General features: G+C 34.6%; 1 protein-coding gene across 1 annotated transcript; it reads left to right on the top strand.

Annotated features, from left to right (window-relative positions):
• On the top strand, positions 1-22,565 carry LOC123563891 (cadherin-related family member 1-like; the record flags this gene model as incomplete). Its single annotated transcript, XM_053533568.1, has 11 exons — positions 1-156; positions 965-1,041; positions 2,338-2,409; positions 12,954-13,123; positions 15,018-15,068; positions 17,452-17,541; positions 18,363-18,458; positions 19,364-19,489; positions 21,324-21,449; positions 21,797-21,872; positions 22,422-22,565. Coding segments are annotated over exons 2-11 (1,003 nt in total), but the record flags the coding sequence as incomplete, so codon positions are not given.
• Positions 22,566-26,350: the final 3,785 nt, after the last annotated feature.

The following is a 26,350-nucleotide window of genomic DNA, read 5'->3' as shown; positions in this document are numbered from 1 at the left end:
ATTATTACTTTTAACAAGTTTTAGATAACACTTATCACTAAAATACGCTATGGTCGACATGATGCACTATCAATGACTGATAACTGATCCATCTTTACAAATATGTGAGGAATTTAAATGAACATAATAAGGTGTTGAAATCAATGTGATCTGAAGGTAAATTGTTTTTTTTTTCTTTCAATTAACATGAAAGAAAATCTTGTTTTTGGCTTGTTTAAGTTAGAAACTTAACATGGTTTACCATTTCTTTTTGGATTTGCGATACTTACATGTATTAATCTATTAAATATTTCCAGATTGTTTCATTGTCGTATGTTACATATAAACACACTTCGTACCATATTAGACATTCCGATAGCCGTTGTTGTCAAAACATCCTACACTTATGACCTCTATAAATAGAGTCAAATGTATAAACAGACCACATCTGAGAGAAAAACTTTTTCATTCGCACGCAGTCTCTCTTAAAGTTTAAGGCACTGGAATTCGTTAGAGCCAGGTTATTTCTTTACACAGGTTGTGTTTAGCTAGGTTTGAAGCATTTCCTTTTTTTTCTGAACCGTAAACATGCTAATTGTTTAATGTTTTAACCACTTCTATTGGTATAAAAAACCGATATATTGGTACCGCCAATTAAAAAAATAGCATCGACTTACTTTTATTTACCAAATGGCATAGCCTACAAAACCTTTTAGTTCTGTTAATTTTGTGGTAGACATGTGTTCTATTTTTGAAAATATGCCAGACGAATAAAGATAAAAAAAATGTTTTTATCATTTAATAAAACAATCACTCGCACACAAATAAATTGTAAATAATGTGACAAAAAATTGTTAAATTCCTTCCGTTATCAGAGATTTGATACTCAAATTTCTTAACATATTTAGCAAATATTAGAAATAGTTCACTGCCTTATTTTTCCTTGTTAATATCTCTGTAAATATTTTCCATTCATAATTTACAGGATTACCTGAAAGAGAACGGACACCATGGATTTAATGAGTAGAAAAGACATTCTTTTCATATTTATGATTTTTATTGGTATGTGCTTACGTTATCCCCTCCCCCTTGGAAGAAGTCGGGATGTACTGCTTTGCTCTGTCAGTTATGTCGGTATTTCGGTCAGTCCATCAGTCGGTATCGGACGTTTTCCGCCCAATAACATAAGAACCCCTTAACCCTCGAACTTAATCGCTTGACTGGGCGAATAAAATAGATAATCCCTACTCCTTTTAGGGTAAGTAGGGCAACGTTTAAGGTCACGCCTTGAAAACGGTTTCTATCCAACAACTTGAGAACCACTTGACTCAGAACTTTCAAACCTGGAAGCATAATTCGGCTTATAAAAGATGGACCATATTGCTATATGATCAGTAGGTAAAAGGGCAAGGTCACAGGGGCCTGAACCTTGAAAATGGTTTATTCCCAATTAATTGAGAACCTCTTTACCCAGAATATCTAAATTTACAAGCATAATTGGGCTTATGAAGTACAGACCCCTACTGCTTTTGGAGACAGTAAGTCAGAAGCCAAGGTTACAGAGATTGTACTTTGAAAATGATTTCTGCTCAATAACTTTAGAAACGCACAAAGTTCAAGTCGGTTGATGAAGTAAATGGTCCTTACTGGGACACTAGGTTAAAGGTCAAGTTCAAAAAGACCTGAAGTAAGAAACAGTTTCCTTTCAATTACTTGAGAAAAACACGGCCTAGACCCTTCAAACTTGATAGCACGATCGAACTTATGAAGTAGATGGCACCTACTGTTTTTTTTATCAATGGGTCAAAAGCCAAGGTCACAAGAACCTTTACATTGAAATCATTTGACCAAGAACCTTCAAACTTAAGTTTAAGAAGTAGAAGGCTCTCCTATTGTTTTTGGAGTCAGCAAGTCAAAGGTCAATGTCAAATAGACCTGGACCTTGAAAACCGCTCCCACTCAACGGGACTAAAAATTGGATAACTCATCTTTGGGAGCAAAAGTATCTTACAAACAGCTCACCAAAATGACTGTCCAGTAAGAACAATCAGTATTTTATTTTTATCTTTAACACAATTTACGCTCAAATATTCATGTAGGGTTTCATTTTGAGGGTGGTAAACTTGTTGACCTATCATATTAAATGTATTTTCTTTTTTTCTGAATGTCATTTGTAAGTAGGTATGATTATTTATATCTGTAAGGACCATTTTGATTTATAATGTCTGTCAAAATAGTAGTGACAGAAGCTGTCCATAGCTAAGGTTTCATCCAAAGGACATCACTGTTTATGCAAGTATCACAGTAAATGTATCTATATCGTAGATTTAAAAATATAACATTTTTAATTTTATTTAGGCTGCACTCAAGCAGGTACTCCGACAACCGATCACACTGGCTCTTCCTACTCAACTGTACCCGAAGATTTCAGTAAGTTTTAAAAGAATCTTAATTAATTGTCTTTAATAAAAGAAATAATCATATATGATATCTTTGACGAAAAATGTAATTTTCGTCTTTTGAAATGATGCATTGGACGAATTTTTTTCCCTTTGTCCAGTAACTCCGATAGACGTAGTTTTATTTTCTGCACGAAGTTTTCGTGCGTGTAAGAGTGAGAGTTTTTCTTCCATTCAGCCTTGGGAACAGAACACGATAGACGTTTACATTTTTTGTGTTAAATACAGACTACGTGTAATGGGAAACAGCGAGAAGTCACAATCCGGCTTATCTACGCAGCAGGATTCTTCTGGCATAAATGACCAACTGAAGGAAATTTTAACAGAATTGAGAGGGCAGAAACGAGAACTTTCTTCTATAAAAGACAAGGTTCGTGAACGTTCTTTGTCAGCTTCTGATATCAAAAAGTTGAAATCTGAGAATAAGACATTCGTTGGAAATTTAAAGTCAACCGAGTGCAATTCGAGTTTAATTCTGAGGTGGACGATAAATTGAAACAAGCCGAGTGGGGTGTAAAAAACGGCAAAATACAGTATGTGTCTGACTTAATTACTGAGTCACGTGACAAGCTACACATCAGAAACAAGCATATTCGTATCGCCGATAGTACAGACGGAGGGTGGGAAACCGTCCGACAGTATGAACAGAACCCGCTCGCGAGCGACAGCGAAGACGAATCTCGTATCAGTAGAGCCGAAAGCAGAGCTGTCAAGAAGAAGAAAAGTCGCCAGACTTCTAAGAACAGGTCTAAACCCAGCGCCGGTTATGGCTTCTCTGACAGCATTGGTGTTGTACGTATGTTTGGCTCAGGTCAAAGGAGTTCTTTTCGCCAGGTACCGTCGCAACAGTATGGTAGAGTCCAGTCCTTTCGTGGCTTCTCAGCCTCCCCAGTATACGGACCACGAGGCCCCGTTCCGTACCAGCCCTATGGACCATGCTTCGCTTGTGGAGAATTCAATCACCTACGACGTAACTGTCCCCACACGAGGAACGCTCAACAACCCGATCTACCCGGCAGAAAATGAGACATTCCAAGTCGATGCGGAAAACACCGTGGAAAAACCAGATTTTGATATTAGAGATGAGTATTCTATTTTTAGATCATTTGTACATGAAAATGACCGTTTCACGGATGACTTTTTTGTTTACGAACAAGGTCAGAAGGAAATTATTGTTAAATCATTTAGATTTTTGGAATAGAATAGGTGCTAGTCAATTTATTTTAGACACAATTAGATATGCTTATAGAATTCCTTTTTATTCTTTACCAGGTATATCAATTTTGAACAATAATTCGTCTGCGTTAAAGGAAAGTTCTTTTGTTACGGAAGCGATTAATTGAAAACTATAGTAAAGCACCCACAGTTGTCAATCCCTTATCTGTCTCTGTTCAAAATAGCGGAAAGAAACGTTTGATCCTAGATTTGAGATTGGGTAACAAACATGTTTGGAAGCAGTCTGTTAAATATGAAGATTTAAGACTTGCTCTTATGTACTTAGAGAAGGATAGTTGGATGATTAAATTGACATACACTCTGCATATCATTTATTTGGACATATTATACGATCACACACAATACAGGATTTTCATTTGTTGATGAGTCTGGTTCATTTTGTTATTATAAATTTTTGGTCCTCCCATTTGGGCTAGCGGTAGCCCCGTATCTGTTTACTAAATTTACCTGCCCTTTAATTAAAAAATGACGAGGTGAGGGGAAAATGGTTATTACGTTTTTGGACGACGGTTTTGGCACTGCCAGTACATATGATTATACTGCAAAATTAGCCTTTGATATAAAGCAAGATTTGCTAGATTCGGGCCTTATACCCAACCTTGATAAGTCTGTTTGGCAACCTGTTCAGATACTTGAATGGTTAGGTGCGCTTCTAAATACAGTAGATTACACTGTACGTATTCCGCAACGCAGGTTAGACAAAGCTTTGGGTACTTTGCGCGAAATTAAATGTAAATCCAGAGTTTTGTTAGGACTATAGCTAGCTTTATAGGCCAAATAATTTCCATGAGTATAGTTATCGGTCCTGTTTCACGGATTATGACCAGATATTTGAGTATGGATGTTATGCAAGCTCGAACCTGGAACTCGTACATTAAATTGTCCGTACCCAGCTTACAACAGTTATCATTTTGGGAAAATACCTTAAGCTCACTGAATGTCAAATATCTTCATTTGTCTGGTGCATGCTCAAAAATTGTTTACAGTGATGCTTCTGGCACGGCTTATGCCGGGTACGAAGTTGGGACTATTAATAGGGTATCCCACGGAACTTGGTCAGCAGACGAGAGTGTTCGATCCTCCGCATGGAGGGAGTTATGTACAGTATATAGAGTACTCAGGTAGTTAATTCATATCCTCAATAACCAGAGGGTAAAGTGGTTTACAGATAACACTAGTGTTTGTAGCATTGTTCAAAAGGGGTCTATGAAACCAGATTTGCAGGACATAGATATGAAAATTTTCAATCTTTCCTTGGTACACTCAATTCACTTAGAAATGGAATGGATCCCTCGTGACGAAAATGCCAAAGCAGATTACTTGTCTAAGATAGAAGAGGTAAATAGCTGGGCTATCGGTTTCGATATCTTAGCTATGATACACTCTTGGTGGGAGAAATTAGATGTAGATTTTTTTTGCATCTGAACATAATGCAAAATTACCCGTGTTTTATTCAAGATTCTGGTGTTATAGGTCATCAGGTGTTGATGCTTTTATCTATGACTGGGGTCGTGTGTTTGGGTTATATGTGCCACCCCTTGTAGCAAGAGTTCTTAAGAAAATGCAGAGTTGTAAAGTTCGAGGTACTCTCATTGTCCCTGAATGTAAATCCGCCAGTTTTTGGCCATAACTATGTACTTTTGATGGTAACTTTTAGGAAGTTTGTTAGGGACTGGTTCTATTTAGCTACTAATACAAATTTCTATATACCATGCAAAAATGGTGCAGGAATGTTTGGGAATGAAGACTTAAAAATTCAATATGCTTGCTTTAAATATTAGCTTTAAAGAATTTGTTATGAATTTTCACGTGCATTCTATGTCACGTGTGTACTGTCAAGGACGCGTTATTATGTGCGGGCATCTGTACATAAGATTATGTTATAAAATACACTTGTGTATAGTATTCAGTTATAATTGCTAGATTTATGTTGTCACGTGTGTGACATTCAGAGACGTAGTCATATTATAATGTGCCGATATCGGCGTAGTGTTACTATGTGCGGGCATCTGTACATAGGGTTATGTTAATAGAATATACTGTTGTGTATAGTATGCAGTTATAATTGCTAGATTTATGATGTCACGTTCAGAGACGTATGTCATATTATAATGTGCCGATATCGGCGTAGTGTTACTATGTGCGGGCATCTGTACATAGGGTTATGTTAATAGAATATACTGTTGTGTATAGTATGCAGTTATAATTGATAGATTTATGATGTCACGTTCAGAGACGTATGTCATATTATAATGTGCCGATATCGGCGTAGTGCTACTATGTGCGGGCATCTGTACATAGGGTTATGTTTATAGAATATACTGTTGTGTATAGTATGCAGTTATAATTGCTAGATTTATGATGTCATGTTCAGAGACGTATGTCATATTATAATGTGCCGGTATCGGCATGTTAGTTACTATGTGCGGGTATCTGCGCATACAGATCAGCTCACGCGGAAAACCCATTCTACTCGATCCTCGGAGGATGGCCAAAACGAGTACCAAGGTTCCGACTCGAAGTTTCTTCGAGTCAGCCATTTTCGGTCAAGGAATTTCGCTATCTGACTCCGAGGATTTGTGCGAAGTCACTCGAGATAAAATCCAATTAGTGGAATACACACTTATATTGGTTTCTTTTGTTTCCGAATCACTTGACGGAATTCCTTCGAGTGACTCCGAGACGAATAATTAATTACCTATACAAATTTAAAAGGGCCTTCGAGTAACTTCGAGGACAGATTTCAGATTACTCGGGGCAGGGTGATTATATTTTACTTAGTATAAGCGAAATAACACAGTATTTGTAAAAAGAAATAATACTGTAATATTTTTTATCTTACTTTAAAATAAACCATATTTTTTTGTTTACTTATGATATTTCATCACTTTTTTAGTGGATACGGCAGTAGTATTTTTTTATCCTATTTATAATTCTTTCCAAGTAAATACATTAAAGAAAGACCATTTTCATAATGAAAATTAATCATTTCTCTTATAATTTTCATTAATAAATAAAGGTCACTTTTCTTTCACGGCCATTATCTTAACGTTTATCTAGTTTTATATAGTTTTTAATTTAGTCCATTTTACATCAATTTATTTCTAAGTCTAATTTGCACTGTCAGAAACTATTTCAATATAATATTTAAAAAATCACTATTTTTTAATGGCAGTTATTTGAAATTTTGTTTTGTTTTATATAATTCTTAATACTTATTTTAAGTTTATCTATTCATAAATTATTCTTAATTTAGTGCATAAATTATTACACGACTTTTTTCCTAAATTCAATTCGCAAAGTCAGAAAATATTTAAAGATCAAAATGTAACAAATCACTTGCCTTTAACGGCGGTGATTTGAAAGTTTGTTTAATTTCGTATGATTGATAATTTAGTTTATTATACATAAACATACTTCTTAATCTAATTCGCATGGTCAGAAACTATTTCAATATCAAAATTCACAACAGTTTCATACATTCAATTAAAAGAACAAGCTAATTATATAAAAAAATCTGTCCAAGTTAGGAAATACTGCCTCGAAGTTTCGTCAAATCATCTCGCGGCACTCGAAATGACCGATTTATTGTTTATTACAGACTCGGAGTCGCGCGGAGTGGCCATAAAATACCGGAAATCATTATAGTGTTACCTGTATAATTTCGACTCGGAGTTCCGTCAAGTAATTTCTCGGAGTGACTCGACGAAATTCCGCTAAAGTAATAAAACTATAACAGTCGGTACTCCGAGTCAGAATTAGGCAGTACTCGGAGGAATTCCTCGCTATGCAAGATTTTTCCTTCGAGGAAAAACGGAAAGTGGGTTTTCCGCGTGAGCTGATCTGTAGGGATTTAGAATGCATCTTTGGTTTTATGCATTCGTTAACTGTTAAAATGTTGATGTAACTTACAGGCAATTTTATTTAATTTTGTTTTCTTTTACCTCTATTTTTTCAGTGCTATGCTGAGAACATTGAAGAGCTACCTGACGTCTTGGTGGACAAGATCTCCTTGCTGCCGGATTTACTCACAGCTTCTCGGGCAGAGAACACGTTTGCAAGTTACAAACGTGGTTTTAAACGTTGGAGATGTTGGGGTCTGAGTAATGGACTTAACAGTAAGGATACCTTGCCTGACAAGGCGTTTCATGTGGCATTGTATTTGGCTTCCTTAATTCAGTCGGCAAATTCGCCTAGTCCTATTATAAAATGGTTTCATGAACTGTTTGATTTTTCTGCTCCGACTGATTCTAGTTTGGTTAAAAATATTTTGGAAGCTGCAAAACGTAAACTTTCTAAGCCTGTGGTTAAAAAAGAGCCAGTAACTATAGAGTTGTTGACTAAGATTTATAAGATACTATTTGTGGAAGGTAACCTTAAGAATCAGAGGACGATTTGTGCTTGTTTAATAGCCTATTCTATAGTCTTAAGAAGTGCAGAACTGTTAAAGTTACGTAGATGTAACATTTTGTTTAATTCAGTTTATATGAGTGTATTTATTGAGTCAAGTAAGACTGACAAGTACCGGGATGGTGCATGGATTCTTATTGCGAGAACAGGAACTATTCTGTGCCCAGTTGTGAACTTAGAAATAAGTTATTTCGTTTAAACGAAATAATAAAAAAGTCTCACATTACCTAAATGGAAAAAAAGTGTGTAACATGTCACTTTAGGGGCACCGTAGATATACAATGTGATTCTGATATGTTTATATTTTGTCATTTATCAGCAACTAAGGCTGGTTACAAAACCAGATCAGGTGTAAAGCATTTAGCATATAGCAACCTTAGGACTTTGTTCTTGGAAGCAATACGACCACATGTTAATGATGTTAGTCGCTTTTGTCTACATTCCTTGAGATCCGGAGGTGCTACCTCTGCCGCTAATAGGGGTATTCCGGATAGGTTGTTTAAACGCTACGGTAGATGGCTCAGTGAGTCGGCCAAAGATGGCTATGTTAAGGATTCGGTTGATGAGCGCTTAAACGTTTCACTGTCATTAGGTCTTTAAATGTTCAAGTTGAATAGATACGATACATTAGTTTCTGTTTAATTATGTTAGAATAATCACGCACTTTTTCAGCCCGTTCTTTTAGTTCAGTCGGTCTGTGGGTTCCCTACGGCTTTTACCAAAAACACAAGTGTTTCTTGTTTTCTAGTTCTTATGTAAACTATAGGAGGTGTGGCCTATAAGGGAAATGTAATTTTCGTCGTTTGAAATGATGAAATAGACGAAAATTTATTTCCCTTTGTCCAGTAACTCCGATAGGCGTCGTTTTATTTTCTGCACGAAGTTTTCGTGCGTGTAAGAATGAGAGGTCTTTTCCATTCAGCCTTGGGAACAGAACACGATACACGTATATATCTTTTGTAAGTCATTAAGGGCTGAAAGATGTGTTACCTTCAATATGAATTTGATACATTTGTTATTAATGCTTTGTCGTAATTTCTTGATTATGTTGAGCATTGTCATGTATACATAATGATTTAGGTTTATCTTGAAATAATGTTAGAAAAGTGTATGATATGTTGTGATGGAAAAATTAAAACAGTCGGTCTGTCGGTTCCCTACGGCTTATACCAAAAACACAAGTGTTTCTTGTTTTCTAGTTCTTACGTAAACTATCGGAGGTGTGGTCTATAAGGGAACAGATGACACCTTAATGAAGAACACTAATAATTCTTAAATTCAAAAGAGCAAGCAAAAACTTTGATTAAATTCACATCATTAGTAGTAGTAGTAGTAGTACTAGTACTAGTAGTATCGTTATTATTATTATAATTATCATTATCTAAATCAATGTAATATTAACTAGATTTGAGTTAGGTTTTATGTTTGGCAGAGCTTGGTATGTGGTTTTTGAAGTCTATACCACTACAAATAACATAAAGTATATTGTAAAGAATGCTATTATCTAAAGCCCAGTATAGTATACAAAAACTTACAAACTTCTTAATCGGGATTTACATATTCTTTTCTCTAAACTGCAATTGGTGCTCAATATTACGTTAAAGGGAAACGGCAATTTAAGTTTCATAAGTAATTTCAGTTTATTAGCGATTTTAGTTCCATGGACAATTTCAGTTTATAAGTAATTTCAGTTTCATAAGCAAAGTCAAAAGCAATTTCAGCTTCATTAGCAGTTTCAGTTTCACAAGCAATTTCAGTTTAAAATCCATAACGTATTAATTCATTATAAGACTACATTATCTTAAAAGAATGCCTTTGTTCCTTACTAGTTTAAAGTCACACCGACATAATCAATATTGTAGAGAAATATCTCAAGAGCCCCGAAACCTTTCAGGGCTTAATAGACCCACTGATCTTCTGTAAACCAATTAAATTGCCTCTTCAAACATAATTTTTGCACCCAAAGTGAAATTTTCTAGCTTCCAGCAATGTAATATTTCAATATTCTGTCAGTTTTAGTGTCTACTTAATAAATAAGAAAAATCTATGAGAAACATATCAAACAGTTATCAGGATAGACATCCAATTCCATATTTTGTATGTGCCTTGTCTACTTTCGGTAATATGCATGAACAGGTAATACAGTTTAGTATTTTGTTTTGTTGTTGTTGTTTTTTCTAGTGAGAAGTAAAATGCAAAAATAGAAGAAATCTAACAAAAAGTTTGCAGAGCTCGATATTACACTCTTTTTTAGAACTCTTGTGTGATCCAGGCCTGTCAAAATCATCGAATAAAACATCCGTCGTGCGTCGTCCGTCAGCATTTGCCTAGTGAACACTTTAGAAGTCACAGTTGTGACCCAATTTTTATGAAACTTGGTCGGAATGTTAGTCTTGATAATCTTTGATCAAAATCTGAAACTGGGTCATATAGAGTCAAAAACTAGGTCAGTAGGTCAGATCAAAGGAAAAGCTTGTGAACACCCTAGATACCTCATTTTTGACCCAATCTTTATGAAATTTGGTCAGAATGTTAGTCTTGATGATCTCTAGATAAAATATGATACTGGGTCGTGTAGGGTCAAAATCTAGGTCAGTTAGTCAGATCAAAGGAAAAGCTTGTGAACATTCTAGAGACCACATTTTTGAGTCGATCTTTATGAACCTTGGTCAGAATGCTAGTTTTGATGATTTCTAGGTTAAATGTCAAACTGGGTTATGTGAAATCAAAAACTAGGTCAGTAGGTAATATCAAAGGAAAAGCTTGTGAACACTCTAGAGACCACAGTTTTGATCTAAACTTTATGAAACTTCGTCAGAATGTTAGTTTTGATGATCTCTAGGTCAAGTTTGGAATGGGTCATGTGGGATTAAAAACTAGAACGGTAGGTCAGATCAAAGGAAAAGCTTGTGAACACTTTAGAGACCACATTTATGGCCCAATCTTTATAACACTTGGTCAGAATGTTAGTCCTGATGATTTCTAGATCAAGCTTGAAACTGGGTTGTGTAGGGGGTCCAAAACTAGGTCAGTAGATAAGATCAAAGGAAAATCTTGTGGACAATTTACAGGCCACAATTGTGACCCAATCTTTATGAAACTTGGTCAGAATGTTAGTCTTGATGACCTTTAGGTCAAGTGTGAAACTTTGTTATGTGGAGTCAAAAACTAGGTCAGTAGGTCAGATCAAAGGAAAAGCTTGTGAACACTCTAGAGGCCACAATTGTAATCCAGTCTTTTTGAAATTTTGTCAGAATGTTAGTCCTATAAATTTCTAGGTCAAGTTTGAATCTGGGTCATGTATGGTCAAAAACTAGGTCAGAAGGTCAGTTCAAAGGAAAAGCTTGTGAACACTCTAGAGACCATATTTTTGACCATATCTTTATGAAACTTGGTCAGAATGTTAGTCTTGATGATTTCTGGGTCATGTTGGATTAAAAACTAGGTCACCTGGTCAAATCAAAAGAAAAAGATTGTGAATACTCTAGAGGCCACAGTTGTGTCCCAATATTTATGAAACTTGGTCAGAAAGTTTGGCTTGATGATTTCTAGGTCAAGTTAAATCTGGGTTATGTGTGGTCAAAAACTAGGTCACCGGGTCAAATCAAAGGAAACGTTTTTGGAAATTAAGAGGCCGCAGTTGTAATTCAATCTTTATGAAACTGGGTCAGAATTTTTGTCGTAATCATTTCTAGGTCAAGTTTGAATCTGTGTCATGTGGGGTCAAAAATTTGGTCACTAGGCCAGATCAAAGGAAAATGTTTTCTACACTCTAGAGATCATAACTTAAGTTTGAAACTCATGAGAATTAGTCAGAATGTTTGTTTTGATAATCTGTAGGTCAAGTTCGAATCTGGGTCATGTGGGGTCAAAAACAAGGTCGCCCGGTCAAATCAAGGGAAAAGCTTGTGAACACTCTAAAGACCACAGTTGTAACAAAATCTTTATGAAATTTAATCAGAATGTTTGTCTTGATGATCTTTAGGTCAAGTTCAACTCTTGGTCATGTGGGGTCAAAACCTAGGTCAGTAGGCCGGATCAACTCTGGTGAGCGATATATAGGGCCATCATGGCCCTCTTGTTTAAAAATAGTAAAAAAAACTGTTACACAAATCACTTCTTTGATTAACGACTAATGCAACATTGTACAAAGGGCCGTGATAATCTGCGGTAGATTTTGTACAATCTTAATAAAGGTGAACATGAGTCATTTCAATTTCAATTTCTTCCTTATTTTGAACTGGTTTGAACACTTATACATTTTATAAACATTGGTCGTTTGAACAACTGTAGCCAGATGAATATTGTCGCCTTCTCGGTGAAAAAATAACAACATTTCAATAGAGGAGAATATATGCATTACTAGAATAACGTTATAACTATATGAATAGATTATGTACATATAACTAAGGAGCGGCTTTGGATTGGTTGAAAAAGTATAGGGAAACCCGTAAGACTTTAATTGCCACTTAAGAAGAGCAAGTGTCAGTTGACCTATGAACTCCTAACTCATCATTCAGCAAAGGGAGTACATGTAGGTGTGTTTGACGAAAACTTGTAAGGAAATAAAACCTAGATAAAATTACCATTTTCCTATTTTTTTGAAAGAATCACATTTTAATGGCAATCCTTCAACTTTAGAAGCATAAAAATAAATTTAGTAGCAGCACAATGATACATAGTGGTACGTTTATATTACAGCAGATAAAGTATGTTTCGTTACGTTAAAAAGTTCGACTCGTAGATTGAGTATATGTTTGACATTTTACAACTTTATTTTTGTCTTTTTATCGTCCGTCATTCAATTTCACCAGAAGCAATTATTACTTACTAAGTGTATAATTTACAGTATTTTAATATATGTTTCAGATGGTACAGTCTGTAGATTTCACATTTCTGATTCTGATGCAAATGACATAATAAAAGTAAACCCGGGTAATGATAAAACTTCAGAATATTTCAATATTGAACTGTCCGGAAGTGGAAATGATGTATGGGTAAATGTAACAGTTAAGAAACCCCTGGACAGAGAAACACTGGTAAGTAAAATAAATGTATTGATTTAGAAAGAAAGTAATGCCGATGTTTTATAAATGTGTACAATCATGTGATGACATATATACGCAGAATTACTTTCCGAATTCTGGGTCCGAACTTTATTAGACGGATAAATGGCGTTAAACCATGATTTTTGGTTCATGAAATGTGCAGAACTATGGTAATGTAAATTTACATTAATGTTAGCCTCAAAATGTTTTAATGTTTGATATTAATCTATACAACAGATTTTAATATTTGATGAAATTCTGCAGTGTACATTTCTCAAAAACACTTTTTATGTTTCAACCAAGGTTTTAAAAATATTTTACACTTTTTGCATCGGAAAATAACATTGCTTTCAAAATCTATATTGTCCTTTTAAACTGTTTGTGTATATTTCAAGGAAAATATTCAAAATAAAACTGATGTTTTCGTTTTATTTTCTCGTCGTTTTCAGCTCATGATATCAAAGGCTCTTCCTTGAAATGTACATCATTTTGTTATACCCCCACCAAACATGTTTGGGGGGGGGGGGGTGTATATAGGAGTCAGTTTTGTCTCGTCGCGTCCCGTCCCGTCCCGCCGTATCCCGTCGCGTCCCGAAATCTATTATCTCAATTATTACTAAATGGATTTGATTCAAACTTAAAATAGATGTTCCACCTTATCACCCACATCATGTGACACAAGGTGCATAACTCTGACACCAAGTTTTCATAATTTATGTCCCCTTTTACTTAGAATTTAAGGTTAATTTTGTTGTATTTTCACTATATCTCAGTTATTACTAAATGGATTTGATTCAAACTTAAAATAGTTGTTCCACCTCATCACCCACATCATGTGACATAAGGTGCTTAACTCGGACATCAATTTTTTTATGAATTATGTCCCTTTTTTACTTTAAATTTAAGGTTGATTTTGATGTATTTTCACTATATCTCAGTTATAACAAGATGGATTTGATTCAAACTTAAAATAGATGTTCTACCTCTTCACCCACATCATGTGACACAAGGTGCATAACTCTTACACCAATTTTTCATGAATTATGCCCCTTTTTACTTAGAATTAAAGATTAATTTTGATGTATATTCACTGTATCTCAGTTACTACTGAATGGATTTTATTTAAACTTAAAATAGATGTTCCACCTCATCACCCACATCATGAGAACAAGGTGCATAACTCTGACACCAGTTGTTCTTGAATTATGTCCCCTTTTACTTAGAATTTAAGGTTAAATTTGATGTACTTTCACTATATCTCATTCTGATTGGCTTAGAGTCGAAGGGAAGTAATCTTTTCAACTTTTGTACGGAGTTTCTTCCCCTTAAATTCCAGGAATTAGTCTATTTTTAGAAATCCTATTTTTAGATTTTCAATATTTTAGGTATTTTTCTAACATTTTTGTTATCAGTCCTATGTAAAATATAAATACATTTTTCTGTGGTAACATGGGTCGGTATGACACTTGTTTGTATCAGTTTTAGTGTATCTCTAATATTTGAGATTTTTTATATTTACCTCATCCCTCATTCAGGGCACATAATTATACTAGTATTACTTATATGTGGAAGCCCAGGATGAAGTATTACAAAGACGAGTAAACTTCTTTTTAAGTATTAAGCTTTTTTGACATTTTTATATTATTCTAAGTATTTTTAAGATTAGTTATGGTTGCCATTCCTCTGTGACAAGACCGTATGGCGGGGGTATGAGTCACTCCTGTGACAGTTCTAGTTTGTCCAGCTTTGTTCGTCAGTTTCCGAATATTTTTGAAAACAAATCCGTCTCAAAAGTTTAAAGGAAAACAAGTTATATTTGAATAACCTGTATATGTTGTTTTCTAGGTAGTCCACTTATCAGACTCTATCTTAATTGTTATTTCAGGGAAGTGTTCTGAAGATAAGCCTATCAATAACAGACAACCAACACAATCAGGTAATACTTTACGAAAACTATTTTCAAAAATGTTACAGATCTTAAATAGACTGTCTTAAGGGAAATGATAACAAAAGGAAAATGTGTATAATTATGTGGACCAGAATAAGACTTAAACCTTTCAAAGAAAAAAAAACAAGCGATTGTCTGATGGTTAATGTGCATCATAGGATCGAGCCCTGCTGTGATCACGGCCGCACTTCATGTTATTTTAGTTCTATTTTCTTGAGGAAGAAGACGTGTCAGTGATTTCTATAACCTTTTAGATTTTATCACATAAATTGTTTTACACAAAATCGCTGGTCCTGTTTAACAACCGTGCAATTTTTGTTAACTGTGTGCGGAAGAATTTGATCAGAATAATATCAATGGGAACTGTCGGCGGTACATGGTAGACAATGTTGCAAAGCTAAAAGCATTTGTAAAATAAACTTTGTGAATGGTTTCAAACAATCTTAAGGGCAAGAAATGCATGGCGAAAGCTGAGTTTATATAAAAGCCATCTTCAAGCATTCCATGAAGCTGAAAGAATTTTTAAAATCGAGAGATAATAATGTCAGATTTCAGTTTAAGAGAATAGTTTACAAAGGAGTCAGCAATTAAAGTGCTTACAATGTTTTGAATTATATATTTCTTATGCATCCTAAGTTAAAGACTGTTAAAGATATAACTAAATGATCATTTCTTTCATATAGAGAAATTACTTTGCAGAAATACTTTTCAAATGGAAACTAATCAATCAACTAGTTTTTTAAGGTTACTTTCGAAACAAAATGGCTGTAGTTTTGATCAAATATTGAAATTTTCTCAGCATTTTAATTTCAACGTCAATTTTGGAAATTCTTTCATTCTCGAAAAATGATATTTTAATGTGTTTTATACAAAATGGGGCTACCGCACCCCCTCCCCCGACCTCAACTTTATTTCAATAGCAGATTGACGTTTTCGATATTTTTTCTAACAAAACTAAAATGAAACGAATCATTATGCAATTTCTTTCTATTGCAGTTATTAACTAAATTTCTTAGGATTTAAAATAAAACAGAAAGCGTGCAGCTTTAAATATCATTGAATCAAATAAACTTTTGTTTTCAATAAACAGTTTTATTTTGTTTTTATTAGCTCTGACATAGCGCTTCGTTGCATTTAGATTATACGTACGTTAACATTTTGATAGCTAAAATCTTTCATGGTTTGTATCTTTTTATCACGGAAAAACTTTTATATTTTTTGGACTGGTCTGCTAAATATCTAAAACAAATTGGATAAGACATGTCACACTGCTTATGATAATAAGATATATAGGTAACTAAAGTAATTAAATGTCTCGTTAATTTTGAATATGTCGTACAGCTAGGAGTGACATCCTTGACAGAAAACTTTTATTGCATTAAATATCATAAAATTTCCATTGCTTTGAAAAACATCAACTTGGTTTCTGTCTTTAGATTAGTCAATGCTCTTTTCATGTGAAGCGGCAGTTGGTCATGTAAGGCCATTGAAACAAAACATTTAAGTCTGTGACACGGTTACAGCAGTCTCAGAAATATAATGAACGCTTTTATTCAGATAATTGTACTTTAATTGTCTTAAGTTTTTAACCAAACTTCAAATTCTATGCATAAATCACGCTTAAACATTTATGATCCCATTACACAATATTCTATGTTTAAATTTCTATCAAGATCATATAATTTGGCTGGAAAAAAATATCGCATAAGTGTATTTACAATTATTAAACAGTTCATTTTATTTGAAAAACACATTTTAGCGTTGATCACACTGTGATTCCTGCTATAAATGTTTACTAATTAATAAAGTAAATATCAACAAAGACCATATATCGCACCTTTTCCATATGTCCGTATTACCGCACTGTACATTTAACTTCAAATATTTGCATATACTATTATTTTTCATGCCTTCAGTATACACTACACATTCTTTCCACAGTACATTCCGGCCAAAATTATTTGTTTTGATGCCTATTACATTGCCTGTTTATATGATATCCCGTTTGTTTATACTGTTTCAACAGCAACATAGAATCCATAATAGTAAAACTTAGAATAAAAGCTTGTTTAAATGTTACGCAAGTGACTAAGTCCAGTATTCACTTCTTATTTATTTTGTAAATCTTTATGACCTCTTATGGGAACGATTGTAAATTTTGTAAAATTCTTCATATAATTCTGTATGGTTTATATTTATGTATACTATATTTTTCCGTTACAGCTTCTTTTTAGTTGTGAGCCAACTTTGCGATACATGGCTGTATAGTTGTGTCTGGGGTGCTCCTTCGGGAAATCTACCCTTGCCCTTTTCATGTTTGTTTGGCAAGCAAACTGAAAGTTGCCAATAAATAGGTTGCTATTGATTTCAGGTGGGTTACGACCACTCTGTTTACATCGAAGATGTCAATGACTGTAGTCCAGAATTCCAAAATTTACCATATACTTTGGTAATACCTGAGGTATGATGTTTATTTTTAATTTTCAAAGGGTTTCTAATACAACACGCCTAACAGACGAACAAAAAACTAACAGAAAAATGTATCAAATGTATTACATGTAATTTGTATAACAGCACTCCCAAGTTGTGATGTTAAACAAATGTATACAGAACTATATTAAGAAATTGTTAGCGTAACAAACAACTTGACAACACCTTCGTGTTTACATCTTAATACTGTACATCATGGACATACAAATGTTTTAGGTTTTTTGTTCCAATATGTCTTTTTAGTTTCATTACATTGAAGCAAATCATTATGAAAATCATTTAGAAGAAAAATCACAAACAAGTCAATAATAAAACAATAAAAAGTCAGCTTTTGTTACTTTGCTAGGAACGGGTGATGATATGTGAAACATACCTCAACGCTTTCTGACACGGACGTACACATTCTTATCACTTTCATATTGTTCAAATGCTAAGACCATTGCAGTGCATATACACAAATGCTGCTTAATTTGTCTGTCTTGAGTCTACTCGGAAAGACTTTTAGCCAGAAATGGACACTAGATCAGGAGGGTGTAAGTTCGAATCTAGGAGCCGAGGTTAATGCCCTACATAATTACTGACCATGTTCAATTATTGTGTCTAAGTTTATCAGTGTACGTCTTCTCCATGATCATAAGCGTACGTACTTAATTTTTTATTTTTATAGTATGAGAAAAAAACTTGTATCATCTTTTCATTTAAAAAAAAATATTTCCAAAACATCATTGATTATCTTTGCGAATAATCATATACTTTGCACTGTACTTTAAAGATTAAAATGCTTATTTCCAGTTACCGTGTAACAAAACGCCAGTTACTGTATATACGGATATTCACGCAACAGATAAAGACAGCAATGCAAATGGAAGAGTAAGATACCTGATGGAGGTATGTATAACACGTGATTAAGGCAATACATTACTTAACTGATTGTATGAATTGTTTTATATTTCTATAAGTACATATGTTTAATAACATGAATACAACTATCATGTATTTATATTTAGACACACAGCTGAGTCATTCACGGCGAAACTAGTTTGTGACTATTCTATTTAAATTTAAGAAAATCTAAACAAGCGTGTGAAGTCATTTTATAATTTTATATATATATTATGTATTGGGTACCTTGAACTAAATGCTTCAGTTCAAAAGATGGATTAATTAAACTGTTTATAGATCACTGGGCGACTGAAACTCACCCCGTATTGAAATATAACCCAAAGTCAATCAAATATCTTTCACGCTACATGTAACAGTTCGTTGATTCAAAATCTAAGGACACAGTTTTTTTTCTTTACATTTTTTCCAGTGATTTGAAAAAACGATACAGCATATTATTAAGACGTGATTTACATACTTCCTTCCTATTTCTTAAGTTATAATAGCATGGAATATGTTAAATTTAATTATTTTAAAAGACATGCATTTTCTAAAATGTCCCTTCAGGTTAAATAAACTGAATTTCAAAATGTGAAGACTTTTAAACACAAACGATTCATAATGTTGCTGTCTAAGTATTTAACCACTTTTTGTTTCTTTTATCATTTTTTAATGTTGCAAAAACATGTTATATCTTTTTTTTCAGCCTAAAGCACAGGTAGGCAATGATATCTATTATCAAAGATAACGTAATTTATCCTTTGATCTCGGATACAAAGTAGCCTTTAAGTGTTTACGAATCATTGATATTTCTACTTATTTTTATGATCTTTTAGATCTATTAGGAAACAGTGCTTTAATATTTATTTATAAGCTATATCATGTACTAAGGTCAACATATGATTTTTCAGTCACCCGAATCACGACAGAAGTACAAAGAGACCTTCTCAATAGACCCAGTGACCGGAAGTGTATCTTTAAACCAGTGTTTAGATTATGAAAGTAATAGTTACTATCAATTCATAGTAACAGCGAAGGTAGATATTTTATGAATATATCTAAGAATAATATTCTTAAATATGATATTGATTGTTCTATTCTACGATTGAATTACTTCAACCAGTCACGGTATGATTAAAAAGTGCTAGAGAGACCACCTCGAATATAAGATTCTTTCACTGGTTGTAGGTGCAGATGGGAATATCCGGCCTCGAGGGTAACTGTTTAGGCGGTAACGAGGCTCCCTGCCGAGTAACCCCCTAAACAATTACCCGAAAGTCGGATATTTCCATCTGCACCTATAACCAGTGACAGAATCTTTTTCTTGCATACCGGTTTCAAGAAATAATAATAAAAATAAAATCAATCGAACGGCTTTCTTTCTATAACTATTTCTTATTGCAGTGTATTTAAACAAAGCGCGGATATCCGTAAACAGGAAAGACGTCATGACGTTTCAAAACAAATAACAATGTTTAGTTTTTTGTTTTATCAGTTGCAATGTAACGTTATGAATTTTTGTTAAAATAACGTGATTTGAATCGAGAAATATACTATCAGGAACCAATAGGAACTGTCAAGGTATTGAATTTTTATTCCGTTTTTTAAATAAAATATAAATTACTACATAGATCTTCTACATATATCTAGTTCGCAATACGTCATTTACAGCACGAGAGTCATCTTACACCGGGGTGTAAGATGGATTTTTCCAGCACCGGTAAAAATACCGGAAATCCCCGTCTGGAATGCAAGAAATGAATAATCGGCAATTGATATATTGACCAAACATATAAACGAAGTGTGTGTAAGGGCATATTCACTACTGTAATTAGTGTTAATTAACGTTCGTTGTCTTTCATTATCAAGTTTATTTGTAAATATTCCGACAGAATAATTAAAAATATAAAATGGCGAGACTGAATTCCCAGTCTATAGATGAACAAGAAAGCAATAATTTTTAAAAGAGGTCAAAATGCTTGCTTCCGTTTTTGTTAATGGAAACTGAAACATTATTATATGGAAAAAAAAGCCATTACTTTCTTTCGTACATATCTTTAAGGGGTATTTTTAAAAGTAAATTTTGTCTGAGTGTGTATATTAATGTGTTCTAAACTAAAAGTTTTAGATCATTCCCCCTCAGGCCGCCAATCACCGGCTTATGTAGTAGGAAGTGGGGGGCGGGGGGTAACGTTTTTTTTTCAACATTTTTTCAGTCATAAAAATTGTTGAAAATGACGTTAAACCCGAACACGCACGCACGCACGCACACACACACTTCCTACTACATAAGCCAGTGTTTGGCGGCCTGAGGGGTAATGATGTAAAACTTTTAGTTTAGAACACATTAATGTAGTAGGAAGAACTGTATCAATATATACGAAGTATTGGTTGAGCAAAATTATCCGAAAGGACAAAAACATAACAACATTGAGTCTTGGTGCGAGGAGTTGGTTTACGACCTCTACACGGCATTTAAATAGATACTTTGAAAGCGTTGATTCAGAACAAAACCAACAAAGATAATAGCAAATTCAAATTGATAAGAGATAAAGAAATGTGCAACACCCAGCAAGACAGTTACATGTACCTAGCATCGGCTATAAGCGGAACTCTGTCATACAGAAACAATAACTGGATTAAATGAATACAAAAGACGAGAACCATTTTTTTGCCAATTTAAATCACTTATGAGTTAAAATAACAAATAATGACATACTTATTATTAAATGTATAGTTATCACTATGCAGCATTATTGACATTTAGATTAGTTATGCAAATTAATCATGTTTAACACAAGAGTTACATTCTCCTCTGCTACTGTGCGAGATTGTTTTGGATAACAATTCAACGATGCTTAAAAATTGTAGGATCTTGGACCGGACGGAGGACTGAACAGTACAGCTGAATTCACAATACACGTGAAGGACGTTCAAGACGAGCCGCCTTTCTTCACTGGCATACATAGGAAACCTATCAAAGCAAATACTCCAAAGGTAAGATAACTGTCTAATGCTTGACATATGAATATCTTGATGAAAATCAAATGTCCTAAAAGTTTTAGACATGAAAAGAATATTTGTAATTCATAATTATTTATTTCATTTCGTGTATTTGCCGAATGAACAGTCTAACACTAGAGTAAACATTTGTAAGAAACTAGGAAAATCTCATCCTTCTAAAAGTTGATTTATAGTCATAAATGTAATGAACATAATAGTCTTTATTTACAGAACCACTCTATCTATAGACACGTTGAAGGGTGTTTTTTATGTTGCAGATATATATATATATTTCATGATGTTCGTTTAGACATCGTAAGATATTTTAAGCATGCTTTTAGGGATTTGAGGTAGCACGAGTGGATGCTGTAGATGGTGACCCAGGAGTATCAAACAAGATTCACTATTCAATAACATGTAGGTTTTCAGTTTTAGAACATGACAATCAACTGTTTAAGAAGTAACGCTTTTGAAATGTAAAAACGGACCACAGGATTTATGATTTAGCTAAGTTGACTTAAGGCAGCGCACGCAATAGAAAAGAAATACAAATTTATTTGAATGAAGAATATAAGCTCATCGTAATATTCCGAAACGAATCACTCTACCATCCAGTTCTAGAAGGCGTTCTCAATACCAAAAAAATATTCATGCAATAGTTCTACCTAAATTTTGTTGAATACTTTGTCAACTCTCTCAACTTACTGTTGCCTTTTAGGCCCATAAAAAGAATGTTGTTTCATTACTTTGGATAAACGGTGTATTTGATATATTTAAAAAAGGGCACACGTTGTTTGAATATATTGTCACATTTTACAAACTACTTTTCCAGAAAATTTCTATATTCTATTCCCTTGACGTAAAGTTCGAGCGAATCTATTTAGAGATAGTGTCTTCTATCTTACAATAGACTTTTGGCATTAATATTTGAATTTTCAAAGGGATTAATTATGTCATTGCATACAGATAGCAGTTGTGGTGATGGACTCTTTATTATAAACAGTGCAACCGGTGTTATATATACATCAAGAAATATTGACAGGAATAGCGGAACAATCAGACAGCAATTTGGATATTGTACTGTGACTGTGGAAGTAAGTATATTAAAAGGTAAAATATATACTGACAGTTGCATTGTCTATTATACATAAATAAAGCATATATTTATATACGTGCTTTATTTGTTGTCTGATGAACATAGTATATTATGCCACACCAAATTGAAAAGTTGTTCGTCGGATTTTTTTCTGAAAACATTTTGGCGCCGAGCAAAAAGTATTTTAAATATTTTTTTTGATTTTGAGAAAATCAGGAGCTAGCGAAATGTCTTGAAGTCTTGAAGTGGCTCTCGATGAACTAATTAAAACCTTAACATAAAATGTTCAGCCCTTTTACATCAAAATAATTCACCAGGGATTGAAAAAAATTTGCAGCAGGCGAACAACAAAACGAACTCGTGAAAAAAGGTAATAGCATTGGCATACAGTACAGTGTATTAAAAATGTATGTATTTGAGAATGCTGTAAGAAAATGTAATATACAAAAATGCATAAAATTAAACCATAATCATGACATAAAATGTTAATGCTATGAAAATGTAGCATTTTTAGCTCAACTTTTCGAGGTTTTAATGAGTCATATATCTCTGTTACTCATAAAACTTTAAACAGTTATTTACTATCAACGTCTACACCAGGAGAAACAATCCCCATAACTCTGATTGAATTGTTATGCCCCTTTTTTACGTAGAATATTTTTTTTTAGTTACATATCGTCACCTTAGCGCAAAAAGTGAATAAATATAACATCACATACTTTCAAAGCTGTTGACTACTATGCCCCTTCTACTGACAAAGCTCTAATTCAGAGTCAAGCATTAGAAAGTCGAGAGTGCTGTCTTACAAACAGCTCTTGTTCTAACTTTAAACTTTCTTAACAGATTAAATTTGTTGAAACAAAGTCTCAATTAAGGTCTGTGGCACCGTTAAACGTCGCAACACCGCTAAATGTCGGAATCACCGTTAAATGTCGCAAGGTTGACGTTAAATGTCGCAACAACCGTTAAATGTCGCAAAATCGTCTGCAGCTAAATGTCGCACCTTTAACGTTAAATGTCGCAAAAATTTGCCCACCGTTATATGTCGCAACGCCAACGCAAAATGTCGCATAATAAAGAAAGGTAAGTTCAACAGTCTTTACACTTAGAGACAAGTTTGGATAAGTGCACGCTTGCATGCATGAGTATGCAATGAGGGCTGAAATGGCCCAACGTTCTGAACTGCACATTTGCTTTTTAATGGTCCTGCGCCATACGCACGTAATATATTTAATATTTAAAGGTTTGAGCACTACCGCGGTCGTATTGCATATCTTGCGTCGATATGGAAGAATTTCATTACACAACAGACCGGGATTTAGAAATAGTAGATGGGGTGGGGTGGGGTGTGGGCAACAGTTTAGAACAAAGGCGTCACCGACGAGGTGCTGTAGTTACGAGAGGTGGGACAGGGGGAAGTTTTCTATGTACAGGTATGAAATGTTGGCCGGTGCTGTATTTTTTGTCTATTTTATTCGAGGTACTGGAAGGGTACTCAACTTCGTTTTATGGGGATCAGGTATGAAATGTTTGGCTCCAGTTCAATTTTTATTATGAATTTTGATGTATTGGAGGTGGTACCCCTGTCATTCTAGAGGTGGGGGTCAGGGGGTTTTCTCCCTGTGAAATTTTGAAATACAGGTATGATATTTTGGCCTCTAGTGCATTTTTTGTCTTAATTTTAAGGTAATGGAGGGTACTCCCCTCATTTAAGGGGGCCAGGGGAAGTTTCGAAATATAGGTATGTTGGCCTCTGGTGGGCAGTTTGGGTCTAAATGTTGAGAAACTATTATTTCAAAATAGTTGTGTGCAACTTTGATGAATATTGGTAACTTTTCAGCCAACTGTGGGATGGAGGCGGCTCGACCCTGGTCCGGGCCTGTTACACAACATGCTCAACAGTGCGACGCTCGACACACGACGAGCGATAATGTAGGGATAATACACGGTTTCTTTGTGTATTAACGTCTGCAGAAGCCCGCAGGATTGTTTGTGACCGAGACCGAAGGTTGCATAAAAAAACATGTCACGATGACTAAATTTATTGTTTGCATATGTGATGACCTAATGATTCCAGTACATTTTTATTTACCATTCTGTTGTTCTTGGAAACGGTAAACGTGATTTAAATATCCATAACCGGGACCCACATATCAACAACATTACTTAAACATGACATTACCCATATTTTTGCATATTACTTAAAAATTTGATAAATAGGAACACAATGTTAAGAATCTTTATATTTGAATTATTTTGAGTACGAACACATTTAGAATACGGATGCGTACGAAGGTAGTGACTAGCTTTCAAGGTTTATTATATGAATTCTGCGAAAAATCAGGTCAAAACATACCGACTGATACTAACAAAAATTATTTATATGATTCCTAAAAACGAACAATAGCACAAGTTACACGCGGTATTTATTCATTCACGGTTATTTACAATAACTGGACCGACGCTTTGTAAAGGGAGTAAACACTAAGAGAAGCGAGTGCGTACATTAATGGGGGCAGTACGTTTGGAGTTGGAAACTGATACAGCTAAACATACTACGAATTACATTATATCTTTAATTCTACAAGAAGAGGTTTACCCGTTATTATGGAAGAAACAAGACGCAGATGCCAGATATCAGTTTGGGCAGAAATACATACATACGTCCCTGGTAAAGCATTTAAAAAAAATAAAAATTATGTATTAACAGCACGTGAATTGCCTTGATTGCACATGATTTTTCTCCCGTTAATACATGGGCGGATCCTGTGAAAAAAGTAGTTTTTATGCAAGAATACAGCGCAACATCGTGACATCGTAACATCAATGTCGCGCGTCGTGTCACGTGTCGTGTGTCTTATCATGCTGTCATGCTTCGTGTCGCACTGGCGTGTTTCGAGAGCGTGAAACAAATCTCGATTGCACGACAACTCGTTTCGAGATTACGACTTCTCATCTCTAGTTCACGCTTCTCATCTCGAACACTTGTAATCTTATCTCGAGCGCCCGACATCTTATCTCGGGTTCGCGACTCCTTATTTCGATCGCATGACATCTTATTTCGATTGCTCGTAATAAGTGTAAAAGCAACACAACTCTGCGTCCTATAATTCCAACCGTACTTTACAAATATAACATTTGTTTGAAACAGTTGCCGACAACTTACCCTTACCCTCACGGTACCAAATATAACAAGGGCCCTTAAGTGTGACCTTGACCTTGCAGCGAGCCATCCACAACATTCACTCTGCACGTCGTCTCGATGTGGTGAATATTTTAGCCAAATTTCTTTAAAATCTACCAAGCAGTTCAAAAGTTACAGAGCAGACATGAGACAAAGTCATACGAACTTTGACCCCTAAGTGTGGTCTTGACCTTGAAGCGAGCCATCCAAAACATGCACTCTACAATCATGTTGTTTCGATGTTCTGAATATTTGTGTCAAGTTTTTTCGAAATTCTTTAGGGGGTCCAAAAGCTACAGAGCGGACACGGATTTGCTAATTGACGGACGGACATACGAACGGGCGGTCACCGGAGTCATAACATATTACTTCCCTTCGAGCCTATGAAAAGCGGTAGGCTTCTATCAAATATATAGGCTAAACTAGCCCAGCCGAGTCCAATCTATTTTATTTCAGTAAAAGCTGCTACAAAATATATTTTGTAATGAGAAAATGTAAGATATATGCCACCAAAGGATCGAACCCCAATGGGTTGAAAGACATTCAGTCGCAATTTGATGCACTTGTGAATAATATGAACTGCACCGATCTTGTTAAGCCAGTTCATAAAAGGGA

Source organism: Mercenaria mercenaria, unplaced genomic scaffold (genome assembly GCF_021730395.1).
Source record: "Mercenaria mercenaria strain notata unplaced genomic scaffold, MADL_Memer_1 contig_2873, whole genome shotgun sequence".
Taxonomy (NCBI): Eukaryota; Metazoa; Mollusca; class Bivalvia; order Venerida; family Veneridae; genus Mercenaria; species Mercenaria mercenaria.
This window is presented reverse-complemented; position numbering and strand designations above follow the sequence as displayed.